The sequence below is a fragment of the Ranitomeya variabilis genome, chromosome 1 (genome assembly GCF_051348905.1).
Source record: "Ranitomeya variabilis isolate aRanVar5 chromosome 1, aRanVar5.hap1, whole genome shotgun sequence".
Taxonomy (NCBI): Eukaryota; Metazoa; Chordata; class Amphibia; order Anura; family Dendrobatidae; genus Ranitomeya; species Ranitomeya variabilis.
Window position 1 is genome coordinate 494514569 of NC_135232.1, and position 21293 is coordinate 494535861.

The 21293-nt window shown below is 39.5% G+C and overlaps 1 protein-coding gene across 1 annotated transcript in view; it reads right to left on the minus strand.

The window, feature by feature from the left end:
• The window catches only part of DGKQ (diacylglycerol kinase theta), a 169944-nt gene that overhangs the window by 20504 nt on the left and 128147 nt on the right, over nt 1-21293 (minus strand). The window contains exons 11-17 of the mRNA XM_077251980.1: nt 20914-20968; nt 19690-19751; nt 19393-19558; nt 16898-16936; nt 14036-14151; nt 10337-10488; nt 2995-3143 (exon numbers count right to left, since the gene is read on the minus strand). Coding sequence (XP_077108095.1) covers nt 2995-3143; nt 10337-10488; nt 14036-14151; nt 16898-16936; nt 19393-19558; nt 19690-19751; nt 20914-20968 — 739 coding nt within the window. The remainder of the gene's footprint in view (nt 1-2994; nt 3144-10336; nt 10489-14035; nt 14152-16897; nt 16937-19392; nt 19559-19689; nt 19752-20913; nt 20969-21293) is intronic.

Below are 21293 nucleotides of genomic sequence, written 5' to 3' on the forward strand. Positions count from 1 at the left end.
TTTGTGTGTGACTCCAAAGCCAGGCCTCCATTGGTTAATAAATTTGATTTCCAGTGATTAATTTTGTGTGATTTTGTCAGCACATTCAACTTTGTACAGAACAAAGTATTCAATGAGAATATTTCATACATTCAGATCTAGTATGTGTTATTTCAGTGTTCCTTTTATTTTTTTGAGTAGTGTATAATACTCGTGTATAAGCTGAGTTATTCAGCACATTTTTTTGTGCTTAAAACGCTCTCCCTCGGCTTATACACAAGTCAGTTGTCCCAGAGAACCAGTGGGGGAGGGGGAACGGAGGAGCAGCGGGTCACAGAGGCAGGAGCTGGCGGCTGAGGCTGTAAATGAGCCTGCTGCTAAAGAGAAATTAATACTCTTTTCTCTCATAGGGCGCACAGTGACACCCGCCGCTGCCGGCTTCCACAGAACACCTTACACACACCTTCCTGCGCAACATCGCTGCATCTAGTTAGTTCCAGCGCCAGCAGCATTTCTGGCCGAGCGATCACATGGCTCCGCTCATTAAGGTAATGAATATGCACGCTTCTCCACTCCCATAGGCGTGGAATGAATATTCGTTACCTTAATGAGCAAGGCCTCGTGATAGCTCGACAGGAAGAGCTGCTGGCGCCGGAACGAAATGCAGTAAGGGTGACCAGGAAGGTGAGTAGGATGTTTGTTTGTTTTTTAAACATGCATACAAGGACAGGGACGGGGGAGCCACGCATACAAAGACAGGGACCGGGGAGCCACGCATACAAGGACAGAGACCGGGGAGCCACACATACAAGGACAAAGACTGGGGAGCCACACATACAAGGACAGAGACTGGGGAGCCATGCATACAAGGACAGAGGATAAGGAATCATGCATACAAGGACAGGGACGAGGGGACAATGCATACCCGGTTTATACTCGAGTCAATAAGCTTAGCCAGTTTTTCGTGGAAAAATTAGGTGCCTCGGCTTATAGTCATTTCGGCTTACACTCGAATATATACGGTAAATCACAATGCATAGCCAAATCCAACAAATGATGGATACCTCTGGATGGACCCCATTGACTTACAACAAAGATCCCCCTGAGCTTGCACACGTTGTAAAATGTAAACAAAACAAGAAGGAATGACTTGGAAATCTCTTATAGCCATATCATATTCCCAACAGAACATACAACACAGATCAGAAGATGAAAGTCAGACATTTTTCTATTTCATTTGAAAAAGTTTACTCATTGAGACATTGATGGCAGTGGCACATCTCCAAAACGTTTGGACAGAACTAGGTCTATCATCTTCTACTTAAAACAGTCTGAAAATGTCTGGGAAATAAGGAGGAAAATTTATTGAGTTTTAAGAAAGGAATGTTGTCTCATTCTTGTCTGATGTAGGATTCTAGCTGCTCAACAGTCCTGGGCTCTTGCTGGATTTTTTGTTTCATACTCTGTTAAATGTTATCTGATGATGAATGGTCTGGACTGCAAGCGGCCAGTTCATCACTCAAACTCGTCTTCTGTGAAGACATGCTGTTGTGATAGATTCAGTATATGGTTTAGCATAGTCTTGTTTTAAATATACAACCCCTTCCCTGAAATACCGGAAGATGTTGTCTGGATGAAGCATATGTTGCTATAAAACATCTATATAATGCAAAGCATTGATTGTGCCTTTCAAGATGTGCAGGCTTTTGAATTATGTGTTGAGAACAAGCTGGATGGTTCCTCTCCTCTTGATTCTGCAAGACTTGGAGTACATGGTTTCCATAAAGAATTTCACATTGCGATGAATCTAATCAGAGAATAATTTTCCATTTCGCCTCAGTCCATATTAAACTGACAGCAGAGTTTCTGGATGCTGTTGACATGGCTACTTCTTTGCATGTTAGAATTTTAACTTGCATTTGTGGGTTACACAAAAACTTTGTTTATACCTGTTTTTAATGCAGTGCTGCCGAGTGCAGAATCTCTGAATTTTTAGCTGTTATGTACTGTAGATGGTGAGATACCCAAATTCTTTGCAATTGTGCAATGATCATTTTTTCCTGTTCCACAATTTTCAGATGCAATTCACAGATTGGTGACCTCTGACTATCTTTGCTTCTGAGAGACTCTGCCTCTCTAACATGCTCCTTTTATAGTCATGAGAAAATGGACCTTCCAGCTATTAGTACCAATTACGTTTTCAGCTTTTTGATAAACCAACCTTTTTGAGATGTGTTTCTACAATCAATTAAATTAAATCTAAATTAGTTTGTTTTTTCAAATGCAATGGAAACAGGTCTGTCAACTTCTGAGGTGTTTAGGTTCTGCTGTGAAAAAATGCTATTATAGATTTCCAAACTATTGCATCCTTTTTTCCTTTACATTGTACACAGCATCCCAACTTTTTTAAAATTGAGGTTCTACAATGGATCAATCAAGGCCCATCAATGTATCCATCCTTATTTTTCTGGTACAGGCTGAGGACATTGCTATCAATGGGAATTCTGATGGGAGCGATTTGGGTTTGTTACTTTCATTAATCTACCTTTAAACAATGCCAAATGTGAACAAAGCCTTGTAAATACAGTTTTACTTTTTTTTTATCTTTTCCATGGTTTTTATTCCAAGAATGATACTAGTATAACAAACTTCACTAAAGTTTGGTCATGGTGGAGTTGAACAATATTTTACAATGTAAAATGTCTGCAATGATATTTTACATACTTCCAGAAGTGTCACCCTATTTCAATAAGTGAAATTTAAAAATTCTATCCTGAATTATTGTACTGCAAATTTACAGTGTCTGAACACATACAGGTACGCATTAATCATAGTTATAGAATGTTAGAGCTGGAAGGGATCTCCAGGATCATCATGTCGAATCCCTTGCTCAACGCAGGATTCACTAAACCATCTCAGACAGATGTACCGTAATAAAGTATACATTAAAAAGCAGCATTGTGATAAGGGTCATTTTATCTAGGACCCAGAGACCTGAAAAATGTTTGCATTTACCTGTTCCAAGAGGAAGGACAGCTATAGAAGGTTCTGTACAAACTAACTTGCGCCTAATATCCTCAAGGGCACCAAGCACCCATCCAACTGTACCGTCACCACCACAGACAAGTACACGGAAATAGGGAACTTGAGAGAACGCATGAAATCTGTAAGGGTAAGCACAACTTTAGTCATTATCCATACTGAAGATTAGGCTGTATAGTTTGCTTTTTCAAAATATTCTTAAAGCATTTAATTACATAATCGAGATTCATTTCATATTTCAGCAGTGCAATGCCTTGGATCAAGTTACTTCTGTTTGAAATTATTGATCATTATAATGCACCTCTTTTCTTTTAAGTGTATTGCTAGGAGGCCTCACAATACCTAAGTGATGGGGGCACTCTACATCCACAATTTGCACGCTATTGGAATAAAAAATACAGTGACTTCAAAGCTTTCACTAACAGAGACTGCTAACATTAGGCTCAAAGGTTGCATCACAGAAAGAGATGGCATATTCCAAGATTTGTTCAGATTAGGGAGGGTCTGACTCTATGGACCCTCACTGATCCTTTGCTTGAAGGGACCATACTGTTGGTTTAGCATGATGTCCCTTTCAGTTTTTTTCTGACCCTCTCTAGCTACCAACTATGCAAAGTCTGCAGAATGGCTCCATTTACCTGAAGCCAAAAGCAAATCCTAGCAATAATACATCTATACCTGTGGAAATAACCCTTTTAAAGGACTTGCTCACACACTACATTTTTATTGTGAAAAAAAAAGTTTTACCGTACCAGCAAAGTGAATGAGATTTCTGAAATCTCAAGCACATGCTGCTTATTTTCTTTCCTTGCAAATTAGAATCTTCAAAGCTTTTTTTGTAAATCTGCAATGATTATTCTCTCCTCTGACATGATATACCTCACAGGAGAGAGAAATGATGCCCCCTGAGACCCCCTGTTACCTCTCCTCATCAGTCCCCTGCCTGGCGTCACCTTTCTGGAAAAAAAAAAGGCAGGCGCAGATCTGCCAGCCAGTACCCAGCAACAATCAGAAATTTTTCCTATTGGCTCCTTTTGATCACTGTGATAGACCCCATCACAGTGATCAAAATAAAAAAAATAGAAAATAAAACCACGCTTTGTCACACAATAGTTAGATAAAAATGATTATGTATACACATAAACCCCTGTTGAAAAAGCTTACCGCGAAACGCGCGTCTGGGGCAGTCAGATGAATTGTGGTTGGATCTCCCTCTGTCTTATGGGTAAGCATGCACAATCTAAAATGTGATTATGTGTCTTATGGTCACCATTCCGGGAATAGGGTGATGTGTTGTTTATGCTCTGTTGAGCTCTTTACTATTCTTGGGATCTAATGATTTATGTATAGGGTCATTCCATGTCAAGTGGACCAGTGGTCCCCACTCGACCTTCTCCGATTTTGCTGAAAATTTATAAGGATGTACATGTATGTTTGAAAAGAGGTTCTGTAAATTTTTAGGGCCAGATCTCAAATACATTGGGCACTGTTGACCTTTCACTGGAGGTTCCACCAAGCCTGCGGCTTCAGCTAAGAGGATTTTGCAAACTTTGGCACATAGCCATTAGAGTTCTATACTGGCTATGATGCTGAAATTTGCTGCTAAACACGATAAAATTATTACTGGCTATGACAAAACTATATTTCGGCTGCAATTTTGTGTCAAAGTAGCTTGAAAAACGCGTCGCATAAAATTTATGCCAAACTTTGCCCATATATAACTCAAGACCAAAAACCAATAGTAACTGGTGCTTTGCCCTGTACACCAAACATCTACATGACTTTGCATTGCTGCAATATCACGGTCAAAGCATATGTATTTGTGGAAATATTCACACCCACATATGATGAAAAACTTAAAAAAAACGAATTTTACCTATTTTTAGGTCAAATTTCTCAAAAAGGGTACCCCTAAAATATATTAATTCTGATATCATTAGAAAGAGCACATTTTTCTCTACAAGTATCATTGGGTTTTTTTTTGGAGTCTCTCAGTTTAAGAAATGAAAAATGCCACTGAACATGGTGTTATTTATTAATACGCAATGAATGGTAACTGCACTATTCAAACCCTTGCGTTGGTCCATGGTGGTTATACCACAACCAATTCCCTACGAATTGGTATTATAATCCTATTAAGAATTGTAATAATGCTGTCTATCGAGAATTGGCAGCCCCATCGCCTAGGAGCCATAATCGATAGCCGTGCAAGGCGAGCCTCGGGTGGTCTCTTTATCGCAGGTTCCGAAGCCTGAGGGTGGGTGTCTTTGCCTAGGATCCCAAGCCTAATATTGGGTATCTTTTGTTGGTTCCCAAGCCATAATGTTCAGTCTTTTAACCTCAACACACAAGATCAATATAAAATGAAATCAGTAAATATAATATAAACTAAATATCTTTTAAAAAATACAATAACTACAGTATATGTATAAATATCTACATATAAAATAACAAAAATCAATTGTGTGACAGAAACAATAAGTAATACCACTCAGTGAAAAGAAAAAAAAAAATCAAAGCACAGATAAGAAAGCAGGAATACCAGACAAATAGTCAGTATATATATATGCGTAATCAAAAAGCACCAATTTATAGTCAGCCTGACTATGAAACTCTCCCCGGATGCCCCAAGGGCAACCACTCAATTGGACAACTCCAGAAATGTAGAAACAGAAAAAAATGGAGTAAACCCATCCCGAACAACATATTTAAAAAACAAATCGAAAGTTTATTATACAAATACAAATAAATACCAAAAACATATATGTAATTATATCTGCTGTATGCAGCATATATCAAGCAGGAGAATAGGACAAAAAGAACATGACGATACCTCAGGTTGCATGTGGTTTTAACAGGAATTCATCCCTAAAGGATGCACACAATATAGGGTCATTCCACATCAAGTGGACCAGTTTTAAAAATCGTCCCCACTCGACCTTCTCCGATTTTGCTGAAAATTTATAAGGATGTACATGTATGTTTGAAAAGAGGTTCTGTAAATTTTTAGGGCCAGATCTCAAATACATTGGGCAATGTTGACCTTTCACTGGAGGTTCCTGGAGAGCTGTCTGTGTGACAGCTCTCCAGCGACCACACAACGACGAAACAGCGACGCTGCAGCGATCGGCATCGTTGTCTATATCGCTGCAGCGTCGCTTAATGTGACGGTACCTTAACACCAGGAAATAATCCAGGAAAATCAAGTTATGCAATCCTTAACACTGCTACTCATTTTAGAAAAGCATGAGCCATAATGCTCCATCAGAGAAACAATAGGTGGCAGCACTGTACTGTTTATATGGAGTGCTGACACTACAAAGTAACTTGTGCGGACAGTAAATGTCATAGGCACAAGCTATACCTTCTAAACAATAAAACAATTTAGTCATGGAATAAAAAAGTAACATACTGTATGCTTTATTGTGCATTCTATTGTTTCTTATAATGGCTATGTACAGAAACATTTTTATATATCTTGTATACGACGAACTCACTAAGACTCTAAAATACATGATGCGTATATGGAGGAATGCATAAATCTCACTGGTCAAATTCCTAACGTTCCACATGAACACAATAAAAGAAAGTACCGGTAGTTAAAAAGTGGCAGAAGTGATAATTCATATAAAGCTGGAACACAAAAAATAGCAAGTCTTTTCTTGTGGATCCCTGGTGCATTACAGAATAACAATTAAAATCATCCATGAAGGCTGAAGGAATTTAATTTCTGATCAACAACCCAATAAAAGTTAATGTGATCACAAGGGCACTCCTGGACAGGCAGTAAGGCAATGCCCGCTTACTACAATTCATGTTTGCTAAAAAGATTCCCTGTGAATAAACGGATCACAAATTGTCATTGTGATCAGCTGCAATCTGCCAGAGAGCCCGACAGCAAGTGCTCCATTTCTCTGGACCTCCACCACACCACGCCACAGGGGGAATGAAGCATTGCATGCCTCAATGTTAAATTAATGAGCAATGCTGCATTGCACAGATTCCTAAGGCCCCCCTGAGAGAGACCCTAACTGATGGAGATCCTAATAGGGAATTTAAGAAAAAATATTTTCTAATCCCAGAGGCCAATGTCACCCAATGGTTGAATAATAGTAAGTTTTATTTCTATAGCGCCAACATATTCCGCAGCACTTTACATAACAGAGGGGACTTGTACAAAGACATTACAGAATAACACATACCTCAGATACCAGGAAAAGTGAGGGCCGTGCCCGCAGGCTTACAGAAGGGTTACTTCTACATATTAGCAAGCAAGCGAAAGCTTCAGACAATTTATATATATTACACTAGAATGACTCTTTACTACTTTCTAGCAGCTTTGCTATTAATGATAAAGGTATTGTTTATAAGGATCCGTGCATATAGAGCTCTGGTAAAAATTAAGAGACCACTGCACAGTTTTAGAAAAATCAGCTTCTCTACATGTCTGACAGATATTCCATTCCAGTGTCAGTTGAATTCCAACCAAGACAAAAAGGGTATATACTCAAGTGTGGTATTTCCCATTGATGATGTCTGATGTCCACTAGGACATATACTAAGCTTGGGATTGCATTGAGTCACTTTCATTTGAGCTCCATAGCTTTGGTTGGCATGAGATACTATATACATGAGAGCAATGCCGTATAGTACCCTTTTTGTCTTGGTAGTCTGGATTGGCACTTAGTTTGGATTGTTTCCTAATTACCTCGCATGAACACACTTGTATATGTGCCGCTTTTGTCCACTGTGCTCTTTCTTAAATATTTTAAATGTGTGATCAATTGACTTTAATAAAGTTTTTACTTTTCTATCTATTAAAGCGAACCTGTTACCCCCAAAATCGATGGTGAGGTAAGCTCACCGGCATCAGGGGCTTATCTACAGCATTCTGTAATGCTGTAGATAAGCTGTCGATGTTACCTGAAAGAGGAGAAAAAGACGTTACATTATACTCAACCAGGGGCGGTCCCGCTCCGATGGGCGTCTCAGGTCCGGTACAGCGCCTCCCATCTTCATTCCATGACGTCCTCTTCTGGTCTCCGCACCGCGGCTTCGGCGCACTTTGTGTGCTCTGTTGAGGGCAGAGCAAAGTACTGCAGTGCGTAGGCACCGGTAAGGTCAGAGAGGCCCGGCGCCTGCGCACTACAGTACTTTGCTCTGCCCTCAACAGGGCAGACAAAGTACGCCTGCGCCGAAGCTGCGGCGCGGAGACCAGAAGAGGACGTCATGGAATTAAGATAGGCGGCGCCGGAGCGGACCTGAGACACCCATTTGACCGGACCGCAGCGGGACCGCCCCTGGGTGAGTATATAACCTCTTTTTCTCCTCTTTCAGGTAACATCGGGTGCTTATCTACAGCATTACAGAATGCTGTAGATAAGCCCATGATGACGGTGAGCTTACCTCACCATCGATTTTGGGGGTGACAGGTTCCCTTTAAATATTGACTCTTTGTTCTCCATGGTCTAATTTTCAGCTTTGCCCAACACCTAGTTGTCTAATAATTAGACGGAGACCTAGAGAGGCGTACAAGCCACAGTGTCTTGCACCCACTGTGAAATTTGATGGATGATCGGTGATGATCTGGGGATGCTTCAGCAAGGCTGGAATTGGGCAGGTTGTTCTTTGCGAAGGACGTTTGAATCAAGTCGCATACAAGGTTATCCTGGAAAAACAGTTGATTCCTCCTGCTCAGGCAGTGTTCCCCAGCTCTGAGGACTGTTTTTTCCAGCAGGACAATGCGTCATGCCACACAGCTAGGTCATTCAAGGTGTGGATGAAGGACCACCACATCAAATCCCTGTCATGGGCAGCACAATCTCCAGACCTGAACCCCAGAAGCCCTCTGGAATGTAATCAAGAGGAAGATGGATTGTCACAAGCAGTAAAAACAAAGAAGAACTGCTTACGTTTTTGTACCAGGAATGGCATAAGGTCACCCAAAAGCAATGTGAAAGACTGGTGGAAAGCATGCCAAGACGCATGAAAGCTTTGAATTAAAATCATGGTTATTCCACAAAACATTGATTTCTGAACTCTTCCAGAGTTAAAACATTAGTATTGTTGCTTCTAAACGATTATGAACTTGTTTTTTTTCCATTATTTGAGGTCTGCAAGCAATGCATTTTTTTGTAATTTTGAGTTTCTCATTTTCAGAAAATAAATACAAAATGTATTGCTTGGAACTTCAGAGACATGTTGTCAGTAGTTTACAGAATAAAAGAGAAATTTACATTTTACTCAAAAATATACCTATAAAGAGAAAAATCAGACAAACTGAACATTTTGCAATGGTCTCTTAATTTTTGCCAGAGCTGTATAATCAATATAAGGTACTAAGTAAAAATGTTGTTCCCGATCACAATGTGGTGTACAACCGTGGTGACAGGTATATGAATGCGGACCTGAAAATGATTACATGTTGGGATAAACTGGCTTTGAAGCTGAAGACAGAAGGCCCCTTAGTAATGATTATGCAGCAGTATTAGAATGTCTAAGCTGGTGGACGGGGAGGTTTTAATATATATATTTATCATATATATTTTTTGTATCCATTTTTGGAAATGTATATAGGCATCATACTGCATTATACATTTTCTATTGTTTTAGGCGTTTATAAATGACTTACTCAAAATGAACTGATTAAATACAAATGAATGTGTGTGTATGTGTGTAACTTTTCTACAAGCACTTTGTTATTTCAGACAAGTGGAAATTTTGAGTCCTGCCCCAGACTAACCGCTTGCCTGTTCCCGGAGTTACAGGAACACAACACGCACACATTCTTGTATCTGTCATCTATGATACCTGCATTATGTTCTTTCCATTATTCAAGTGGGAAGCTTTCACCGGCTTTTGAGAAAACAGAAACCACAAGTTCTTGAGACAAATGATATTATGAGTAAGTAGTGCAGGGCCTGCTGAAACATCTTGCAACTAAGGAAAAAGTCTAAAGAGGAGTTGCAGCAAAGTCTTTGGGCATTTAGTGTGTGCATTTCTATTTGATGACACCTATCAATAAAAACTTACACATCTATATTATTAGAAAATGAGAGAACTTGACCGGTTCTTCCTCCTATACTATACATACATTTACAATGGGGGAAAACGCTCCGACTTACAAGGCATCACAAGGTGCGGACATTATTTGTGAAAAGGAAATAACATTTATGTTGAACCCAAACCTATATTCCGTGCAGACTGTATTCAATCCTACCATTTGTAAAAAAAAAAAAAGACAAAACATTAATTTCTTTGCAACATGCTGCCGATGTCACTAGTTAACCCCTTCATTATAAAATGCACAACATACCCGGGGAGAGGACCTCCATTTGTCAGTTCAAAAACTTGATGTGGATTCAACAGTTTGCGAAAACTGCAGAGCAGATCGCGGCCCTTCAGGCCTCCGCTCTTAGGGTTAACAAATACTAGAAGAGGGCAGGAAGTCTGAGGTAATTTTTCGTGCTAAAAAATAAACAAAAAAACCCCAGTTAAATTAAAAACTAAAACATATTATATATAAGCTAATCAGGAATATATTTACTAGTGAAGGTCGCCCACCAGAAGAACTTACCTGGCACTTAGTCCTGTTGTACAAGGCATTAAACCATTAAAGGAAAAACGTGAAAAGTGCATATGTGACACAAGATGAAACTGTCCTAATTGACTAGCACGCTAGTAAACCTAAACTACAAGGCAAAGGCTACTCATAACTGCATGGTTGGACCATACACGGTTCAATCTTACCAGGCGAGTAGGATTTCCTAATGCACAGGTACCTGTCCATCATTGGCTGCTTTGCTAAATTGGCTTCATCATACTACCATGCATATTGGGAAGGCAGAGCATCCTCTATAAAAAAGTTATTCCAAAATGAAACAACAGATATTGCTGTAGGATTATGTAATAGTGAATGTAAGCTTTCATCTCTGACATCATTGCACCATATGTTCTAAAGCTCACATGTCAAAGTCTGGCCCACAGGGTGATTATATTTGGCCAGCCACATGGACATCACACTTTCAAATGCATCGACATCCTACAGTTGCAAGCAATGACGGAAGAGGGAGTCATCATTCTTCCTCTGTATCTGACATCTCAGCACAGTGGGTGTAGTGACATCACTATTTCACACCCGATGGACCTGAGCAGCGGGGAACGAGGATAGGTGGCCAATTATTTTTTTTTTAATGTGGGGACTATTATCCTGTATGGAGGACTATATGGGGTCACTGTACAGTATGGAAGATTATGTGGAGCCCATTATATTGCATGGATGACTATGTGGGACTCATTATATTGCATGGAGAACTATATGGGGCCCATTATATTGCATGGAGGACTATGTGGGGCCAATTATATTGCACGGAGGACTATGTGAGGCTCATAGTGAACGGAAGACTATGTGGGGTTCATTATAGTGCATGGAGGACTATGTGGGGCTCATTCTATTGAATGGAGGACTATGTGGGGCCCATTATAGTGCACGAAAGAATATTTGGGGCTCATAGTGCATGGAGGACTATGTGGGGCTCATTCTATTGAATGGAGGACTATGTGGGGCCCATTATAGTGCACGAAAGAATATTTGGGGCTCATAGTGCATGGAGGACTATGTGGGGCTCATTATAGTGTACTGAAGACTATGTGGGGCTCATTCTAGTGCACGGAGGACTATGTGGGGCTCATTATATTGCATGGAGGACAATGTGGGGTCCAATATACTGTGCGGTGTGCTATGTGGGGAAGCATCGTACTGTGCTTGGGCCATCATTCTTTGCCCGGGGGGTTGAGGGGAGGAACAGTAGAGTCATCATACCGTGCTTGTGCTGGGTACTTTGGAGGAATTCACTGTGGGGATGATATTCTGTGTTTGGGGTCACTTTTGTTGGCATTATACTTTACTACCTGTTTTATTTATTAAAGTTTTTTTACCCTTTGTTATCACATATAGAACTTAGGCCATTCAGCCATATGCTTTTTGCTGCTCTAGATATACATACAGAGATACATAGAGATACATATTATTCCAGTATGCCCCATTTGTGATTATGTATTTTATTCTAATATCTATTAATGACAATGTACTTTGTTCATGGGACATCCCCTTTAAGTTTTTTTCCATAGTAAAAGGTACATTGTTATATTTGATAAGGAAAAATCTTCACTCAGGTATTTTTTAAATAAATAACAAGGTTGGCCCGGGACTTTGTCCAAGTTTTTATCTTTGGCCCTCTGTGTATTTGAGTTTGACATCCCTGTTCTAGAGTGGTTCTTTAAGCGGACAATACACATCAGACAACATCTGATGCAACTAGATATTTTCAACAGGATTAACTGACTATCTAATGTGTATGTGGTCTCTCAACTATTCTCTGGTAGCAATAGTCAGGGGAAAATCAGGATCAGGCATGTTGGATTTCACCCTGTTCAATCAACGGTTCCTGCAGGATATAATATGCTGCTGAGTGGTCTAGCTCATCTCCCTCTCTCCAATGATAAAATATAATGCTCAATTGGGCAAGTGCCATGTTTAGGATAAAATGGGGAGGAATAACAGGCATCACAAACGTATGGACTAGATTCAAAGCTTTAAGCCGGGATTATTTGCTCTGTCTAACCTAATTTTCATCAATGTCGGCCGTTGAAGTCAGCAAAAAAGCAAGGTCAACTGTGCTTTTTTGAGCGTGACTTCAAAAGCCACTACTGAAAATTAGGTCAGAGCATAAATCGTCTCAGTCTGCTTCGTTAAAGTCCATGGCCTTGTTGGCAGATTCATACGTCTTAATCTAATTTTTCCTAGTGGAAGCCCCAATAGCGCCACGGATGATTGGCAAAAATATGGTGTGAACATAACCTTTGAAAATCGTGATTTTTTTCAACTATGATGCTGCATTTGGTGTTCACTACCTGATGATCAAGCTGTGTCAGCCCCATTCAGTATATGCTCTGAATGTAAAGAAGAATGAATGTCAAAAGAAGGTGAAAGCCTGTACCAAATGCTGGATAATGGATCTCTTGGATATTAGTTTTGAGCAGGCATGAAGGGCAAAGAGAAAAGTTTCAATAAAACTTAGCTGCTAAGAAATCTGCAATAATTCAATAACTTGAATAACACTGCTGCTTACCCTCTGTCTTACTAAAGTCAGATAACATCTATCAAGATCAAATCTACAACACCAAGGAAGTAGAGTAGAAAAAACGACATACACAAAGTGAAAGTGATAATACAGGAGCCTTTTGTAAATGACAAGAAATCCTATCTGAAATATATACATGTATATTATTAATTCACACTGAAGGACAGAAAGTAAAAGGCAGGTACAAGGACTAAAGGCATCATTGCTAGTCTTTATGTTAGCATTCATGCTCGGTAAAGAAGATTTACCTTTTACTCCAGCAAAAACAAGTGATAGTAATGTTTCCTTATCGGTTAATAGTTGGGTCAGTATGTTCCCAATTTTCCCTTGCTTTTTTTTTTACCATTCTCTAAAGGGATGTCCTTAATTTTACTCTGCATAGAACGCCTTACCACGACATAGGTTTACATGCTCCTCTTCACAGGAAACATTTTTCAGAACAGCCTATTTACAGAGATACAGCCCAGCAATACACTATATACACTAGAAGATCGAAATACCCGGAATGCTCTGCTGATCCGTGCGTTCACGTGTACACGGGAGAATGGCGAGATTGCTTCGTCCAAAAGAGCATTTGTCTGACAGCTATGTAAGTTTAGGAACTTGCCTTATAGTCTCATTGATATTGGCAGCTACTGGGGAACACCTTTATGCTTCAGTGAAAGTGGCCACTATTGGGACTAGAGCTACAGTACCTTAGCCTGGTTTAACACTTCCCCATAAAAGTAATTTGTTTACATAATAGCCATTAAGATGACAAGCTAAGCTTACTAAGGTTTGCAAAAGCTAACTGTAATTTCCAATCTTTGGAAATAACTAACAGAAGTCAGAAAGAAACGAGCATTGTCCTTATCTAACGTAGAGACTCATACCATGATATGTGGGATTATAGTAGCCGTTAGCTGCTTGTTGTTAACAGTAGTGTCTTTTGCTAGCATAAATATTCGCTCCGCTTCAGAAAAACAGGAAATCTGCAACACAACAGCACCTGGAAAAAATATATAAAATAGCATTCAAAAAAATGTACAAATATTTGTACAGCAAACCATAATGATCATTCGGTTAATACACCGCATAACGATCAAGAAGTGATTACAAATATAAAATCATTTTTTAATAAACTTCATTTCAATTAAAATTCATAATTAATTTTAATTGAAATAATTTTAGTAAAAATTATTTTATATCTGTAATCACTTCTTGACCGTTATGCGGTGTATTAACCGAATGATCAGAATGGTTTTCTATTAAGTGTTGCCCGCTCCCCTTATGAGGAAAATGGGCTTGGGTAGTATGTTTACATAATACATAATATTTGTACAGCATCTGACTTTTCTCATTAACCCTTTCCTGACATGTGACATACAGCAGATACATCAAATGTCAGGTTCCCATGTCCAGAGCAGGCTCGGGCTCTGAACCCGCACCATACCTGGGAGACAGAAGCTGTGCAGGCTGAACAATGAATTTAGAGTATCCCCATGTTGGAATGGGGGTCATCCTAGCAGAAAAGGACAGTATTGGTAAATGTAACCTGCTTATTTCCAGCTAAGACCATGTAGAATTGTGTACGTGATAAGCAACACTCCAATATCTAACTGAGAAATACTTAGCATTATTTAAGTGCAGCTTATGTTCTCTGCTGCTAGGTTACCTTTTGCTGCGTGACATATGATCAAAGCATTATATACGTTTCATAAAGATTTTGGTCTTCCACTGAAAATTATTTGGCAGCTTTTTAGCCTTTGTTTCTTTGATATAAGACTTTGATATTTGTTTGATATAAGACTGCACCATGTGATTTTATACATGTATATTCAGACACAAAGCAAGGACATATGACAAAACAGAGCGGCATGTAAAAGTTTGGGCACCACTGGTCAAAAAGTCTATTATTGTGAAATGATCTCTAAAAGGCCTAATTAAAGGTGACACATTGCCTTTGTATTTTAGGCAAAAAATATATATATTTTCATCTTTCACATTTTAAAAAAGGAAAAAAGGAAATATATATATATATATATATATATATACACATAAAATACAAGGGCAATGTGTCATCTTTAACTTTAGGCATTTTAGAGATCATTTCATCTTCAACCTGCTTAACCCCTTCATGACCTTGGGATTTTCCATTTTTCCGTGTTCGTTTTTCGCTCCTCTCCTTCCCAGAGCCATAACGTTTTTAATTTTCCGTTAATTTGGCCATGTGGGGGCTTATTTTTTGCGGGATGAGTTGTACTTTTGAACGACATCATTGGTTTTACCATGTCGTGTACTAGAAATCAAGGAAAAAATTCCAAGTGCGGTGAAATTGCAAAAAAAGTGCAATCCCACACTTGTTTTTTGCTTGGCTTTTTTGCTAGGTTCACTAAATGCTAAAACTGACCTGCCATTATGATTCTCCAGGTCAGTACGAGTTCATAGACACCTAACGTGTCTAGGTTATTTTTTTATCTAAGTGGTGGAAAAAAATTCCAAACTTTGCTAAAAAAAAAAAAAAAAAAAAATTGTGCCATTTTCCGATACTCGTAAATACACAAACACCACACCAATTGCAGGTGAAAAAGAGGCATAGGCAGATGTATAAAAATTGCATATATACTTTATTTAAACATACATAAAAAACAAAACTAGGAGACTCATAAAATACCAATGTCATACAGAGCAAGACATATTCATTTGCACTGCTGCAAAACACTGTCCCACATTTCCGATACTCGTAGCGTCTCCATTTTTCATGATCTGGGGTCGGTTGACGGCTTATTTTTTGCGTGCCGAGCTGGCGTTTTTAATGATACCATTTTGGTACAGATATGTTCTTTTGATCGCCCGTTATTATATTTTAATGCAATGTCGCGGCGACCAAAAATAAGTAATTCTGGCGGTTCAAATTTTTTTATCGCTACGCCGTTTAGCGATCAGGTTAATGCTTTTTTTTTATTGATAGATCAGGCGATTCTGAACGCGGCGATACCAAATATGTGTAGGTTTGATTTTTTTTTATTGATTTTTTTTGAATGGGGCGAAAGGGGGGGGGGTGATTTAAACTTTTATATTTTTTTTATTTTTTCACATTTTTTTTTTTACTTTTGCCATGCTTCAATAGCCTTCATAGGAGGCTAGAAGCTGGCACAACACGATCGGCTCTGCTACATAGCAGAGATCATCAGATCGCTGCTATGCAGCAGAAATGCAGGTGTGCTATGAGCGCTGACCACAGGGTGGCGCTCACAGCTACCGGGGATCAGTAACCATAGAGGTCTCAAGGACCTCTATGGTTACTATTCAGAAGCATCGCTGACCCCCGATCATGTGACTGGGGTCGGCGATGCGCTCATTTCTGGCCGCCCGGCCGGAAGCGCCGGTTAAATGCCGCTGTCAGCGTTTGACAGTGGCATTTAACTAGTTAATAGCGGCGGGTGATCGCGATTTCACCCGCCGCTATTGCAGGCACGTCAGCTGTTCAAAACAGCTAACATGTCCCGGCTTTGATGCGGGCTCACCGCCGGAGCCCTGCATCAAAAGCAGGGGATCTGACCTCGGACGTACTATCCCGTCCGAGGTCAGAAAGAGGTTAACTGTTCAGAGTAGCAGTAATTTTGACCAGTGGTCCCCAAACTGTTACATGTCACTGTATTTTAGTTTATCACAAGCCAACATTTTACAATGCAGTTGCAAGGCAACTATAGAAATTTCACACAGGAAAGGCTACATTATAAAAGGTACATTACCTTGGGAAGCATAAGCTGGAATGACCGTAACCACATTTTCTATAAAGAAAACAAGACATTTCAAAATGATACCTATTAAATATTAAAGTTATGTAACTAAATAAATGCAGCACCATCCACAGGATAGATGGTAAAAGAATGACTGCTGGAAGTTCCAAGGGCCATAAGAACGGGAGTCCCTGAGATCCCACTGGCCCTACACAATGCGATCTCAGGGTGGACCAAAGGACACTGCAGAAGACCCCTGTTGCTGTTACGGCAGCACTTCTGTAAAGATCAGCTGTAGGCTGACCTCCATAGGATACTAACATTTTCACTATAAACTGCAATATTATGTTGATTGCAGGTTCAAGCTTTCCCCCCTTTAAAAATAAAGGAAATTACAAAAAAAAAAAAATTGGAATAGCAGAGCTTGTAAAAAACAAAAACAACAAAAAATTACTTTTTATCTCCTCTCTTCGCCCCTTCACCCCAGGTGATTATTTTCTGTCCTTTATCCACAAAAAGTCCTAACTGTTTTATTTTAACGCCCAGGGCTATGACGGCTTGTTTTTTTGCAGCACGAGTTGGACTTTTGAATAACACCATTCATTTTATCATGTGATGCACTGTAAAGTGGAAAAATAAATCCAAGTCCATTAAAATTGCAAAAAAAGAGCAATTACACAATTTTGTTATATATTTACTCTATTTATTTACTGTATCTGTTAGTCCCACTAGGGGACTTGAAGCGGTGATCAGATGATTGCTTGTACTATACATAGCAGTACATCACTGCTACGTATAGCTAAAATCATGAACTCCTATGAACGCCAGCTACAGGCTGGCTTTCATAGGAGAATCGTCGTGTAAGGCCTCACACTCACTTGCGCGAGACTCGGACGAGTCTCGCACAGCAATACCCGGCGCTGCTGCCGGCACTCAGATCGGAGCGTGCGGCCGCATAGGAAAACATGCAGCCGCACGCTCCGCTCCTCTGTGCTAGGTGCAGGGCCGGGTATTGCTGTGCAAGACTCGTCCGAGTCTCGCGCAAGTGAGTATGAGCCCTAAAGCACAGAGGTCTTCAGCAGACCTTCGGCTTTCATGGTAACCCATTGGTGCCCCATGATCACGTCTCGGGCGCTGACAGGTACGTGGAATAATGCACCCCCCTTGCTGGCATGAGTTAAATGCGGCTGACAGATTGACAGCGGCATTTAACAGGTTAAACATCCGTGTGTGAAGCACTGCTCTACGTGTGGATGTTAAAAGGCACATGATGGCTGATGCAATCAACTGGCCAGGAATGCCATCAAAGTCAGGGACACGTAAATGTACGTCATATGTCAGGAAGGGGTAAAACAAAAAAAAAAAGTAAAAATAAGTAATCAAACCATCATTTGTATATGAAATTGGTAAACTCACCATGCAAACAATAAGCCCTCACTCAACTCCAGCACTACAAAAATAAATTTGATACAGGTCTCGGGAAATCGGGACACAAACAGAAAATAAATAATCGATGCCTGTTTAGTATCGCTGCAATGGTACTGATGTGGACAATCATGTTTCCAGGTCACCTTTATTGCACAAAAAACGCCATCAAAATAAAACCCAAAAATCAATGGCGTAATTGCATTTTTTTTTCACTATAACACTGGTAACTGTTTTCCTTAGCTTCAGTGTATTATATGGCAAAATGAATGGCGCTAGCTCATCCTGCAAAAAACAAGCCCTCACACATATATGTTGATGGAAAAATTTAAAAGTTACAGCTCTTGGGGAAAAAAAAACTAGGAAAAAAAACAAACTGCAAAACAGAAAAAATTCCCTGGTTTTTAAAGGGTTAATAACTGGAATAATTAAATGGATTTTAAAATATTAATTAAGAATGTACACAAAAAGTCTAAAATACTCTATTAAGCCTACCTCGGTGCAAATCGATCTGCAGGACCCGAACCATTGGCCGCGACTGTTTTCTCTGGCCACTAGATGGGACCTGTGAGAGCCACCTCCTACCTGACCACATCTGTGACTCTTCTTTTGATTAGCCTTCCGGGCTCACCATCATTGTTGCAGTATGACCTGCATATGCAGTATGCAGGTTAGCTAATCAAAAGAGCAGTGGATTTAGTAGTCTAGCAGGAGGCGTTTCTCAAGGCTTCCGTTCTACTGTCACAGATTAGCATCATGGCTGGTGGTCCGGGTCGTGCCTATGGAACCTCTCCTCTTCTGGTGATATTAGATTTACTAATACAATAATTGTTCCTATTTATTCACTGAAAGCAAATGGTACATGTCAGCATAGTGAAATCTCTTTCAGTTAATAATCCCAGCCTTCTTCTCATCTTAGATTGCATTAATGGGCCTTAGAAAGAATCACATTAAAATCAGATGACTCCAACGTACAAACAGAGCTCTTTAAAGTCATTATCTCTAAGAAGCAATCAATAACCTCTGTCCAAATCAAAGACCAAGAAAGTTGTACATTTCATTCCGTAAGGAATTCTGCTCACCCTTTATTTCCAGGCTGTCTTTCAATATATTGTTATACTCCTTAGAAAGTAACACTGGTAGGCCAGTGAGCACTGGTAGGCCAGTGAGCAAGAGTTCGACTTTAATGTCAGGCTTTGTGTTTTCTTCTAAGTAAAATCTGGTCTGGTTCATTTGCCAGATAGAAGTCTACCGAGAAAACAAATGGGGAAGAGTTACAGAAATTGTCCAGATTTGTAAGAGAAAATTTGCTGGTTTCGAATAATTCACTACTAACGAATAGTTTAGTCATGATATTATCATTAGAAAAGATCACTAACCTTCCGTATGTCTTCAAGTCTGTCAAGAATTAACTCTTCAGCTGGCAGAACCATTCTCTGCACTAAAGGAAACACGGAGAAAAAAAAAGATAATTGTTCTGCAGAACTAAAAGATAAATGAAAATAAAAAAGGTAACCAAATTATAATAATTTGTATTTCTACAGCGCCAACATATTTTGCGGCACTTAATTGTGTGCTGTGAGGATTCGCTGTATTCTTGACTAGTGACTCAGGTGTCCAGTGGGTGTGGCCGACTAGAGGATGCGGCCTCCCTCCATACACTTGTATGGAGGGAGGCCACACCCACTGGCCGGGAGTATGTATAACACATACATACCCTCCAATCCAGACTCGGAAAATGGCGAAACCTAGCAGTGCACAGTGCATGTGCATACCACACAGAGTGACTGTAGACTTATTCATTTGGACCGGACAAACCTTTTAATGCCATGTTTTGTAGAAGTTTTTTTATGCTATTCATTATTCTGGATTATAGGATGTCTTTACTAAAACAGATGATCGTTGAGAATTCCTTGTATCAGGGCCTAAAGGCTACTGAAAGCATGAAATAATCATCTTCTAAATATGGGCAATATTTATATATTACACTTTATTTTAGAGATCACTTCAGCATAATTTAGCCATAATAATACTAACACTTAAAGCAGCCGTGATAGACTAGTCTTGTCTTTCCCAATAGTCTGGCTTTTATCTCTGAAACAACGTTTCAGGGTAAAACATACTTGGCTGTAGTCATGATGTCAGACACTGATTCATCCTTTTCGTGGTTCAGGCAGCATAAAATCTAATGACAGGTTCCCTTTAAATGGTAATTTTTGGTAACTAGCTAACGGATTCCATCATGTGTGGTCAGCTTCAGGCCCAACCCCAGCAGTTTTTCCAGAAGTTTATAAATAAAATCAAATATTGCATAATAAATGAACTCTTTGGCTGTGAGGCCACAGTCACACCGTCAGTATTTGGTCAGTATTTGACATCCTCATGTGTAAGCCAAAACCAGGAGTAGAGCAGTCAGAGGAAAAGTATAATAGAAACACGTTCTGCATTTTCAACCACTCCTGGTTTTGGCTTACACATACTGATGTAAAATACTGACCAAATTTACTCAACGTGAATGTGACCTAAAAGTTCATCAGTCTTTTGAAATGTACATTAAAAACAGGGCCCATCAAATCTTTGAAGAATAATATGTCGCTTCTTACCTTGTTTGCTGCTCATAAGAACTTCTATCAATCTGAAATTCTCTACATTTTCCTTCTGTAAATTAAACCATGGCATCTATTATGGCACTTCTAATACTAAACCTATAAAAGTAACACTGTAAATCTTTATGACGCGATCTACGTTCATTACAATTATTAAACACAAAACACCCGAATGTCTAACCATGTACTGTGTTACTAAAACACACCTGTTTTGTGGAATAGCCAGAAATTACTGGAATTGGTTTCAGGATTGGTTACATGGAGGCTATTGACACACATTTGCAGTGTCAATATTATATGACAAATGTATGCTCAGTATTTGACCTCTAGAAACCTCTTCAATCCTGGGACTGGAGATCAAATGCACTGCAATTTGA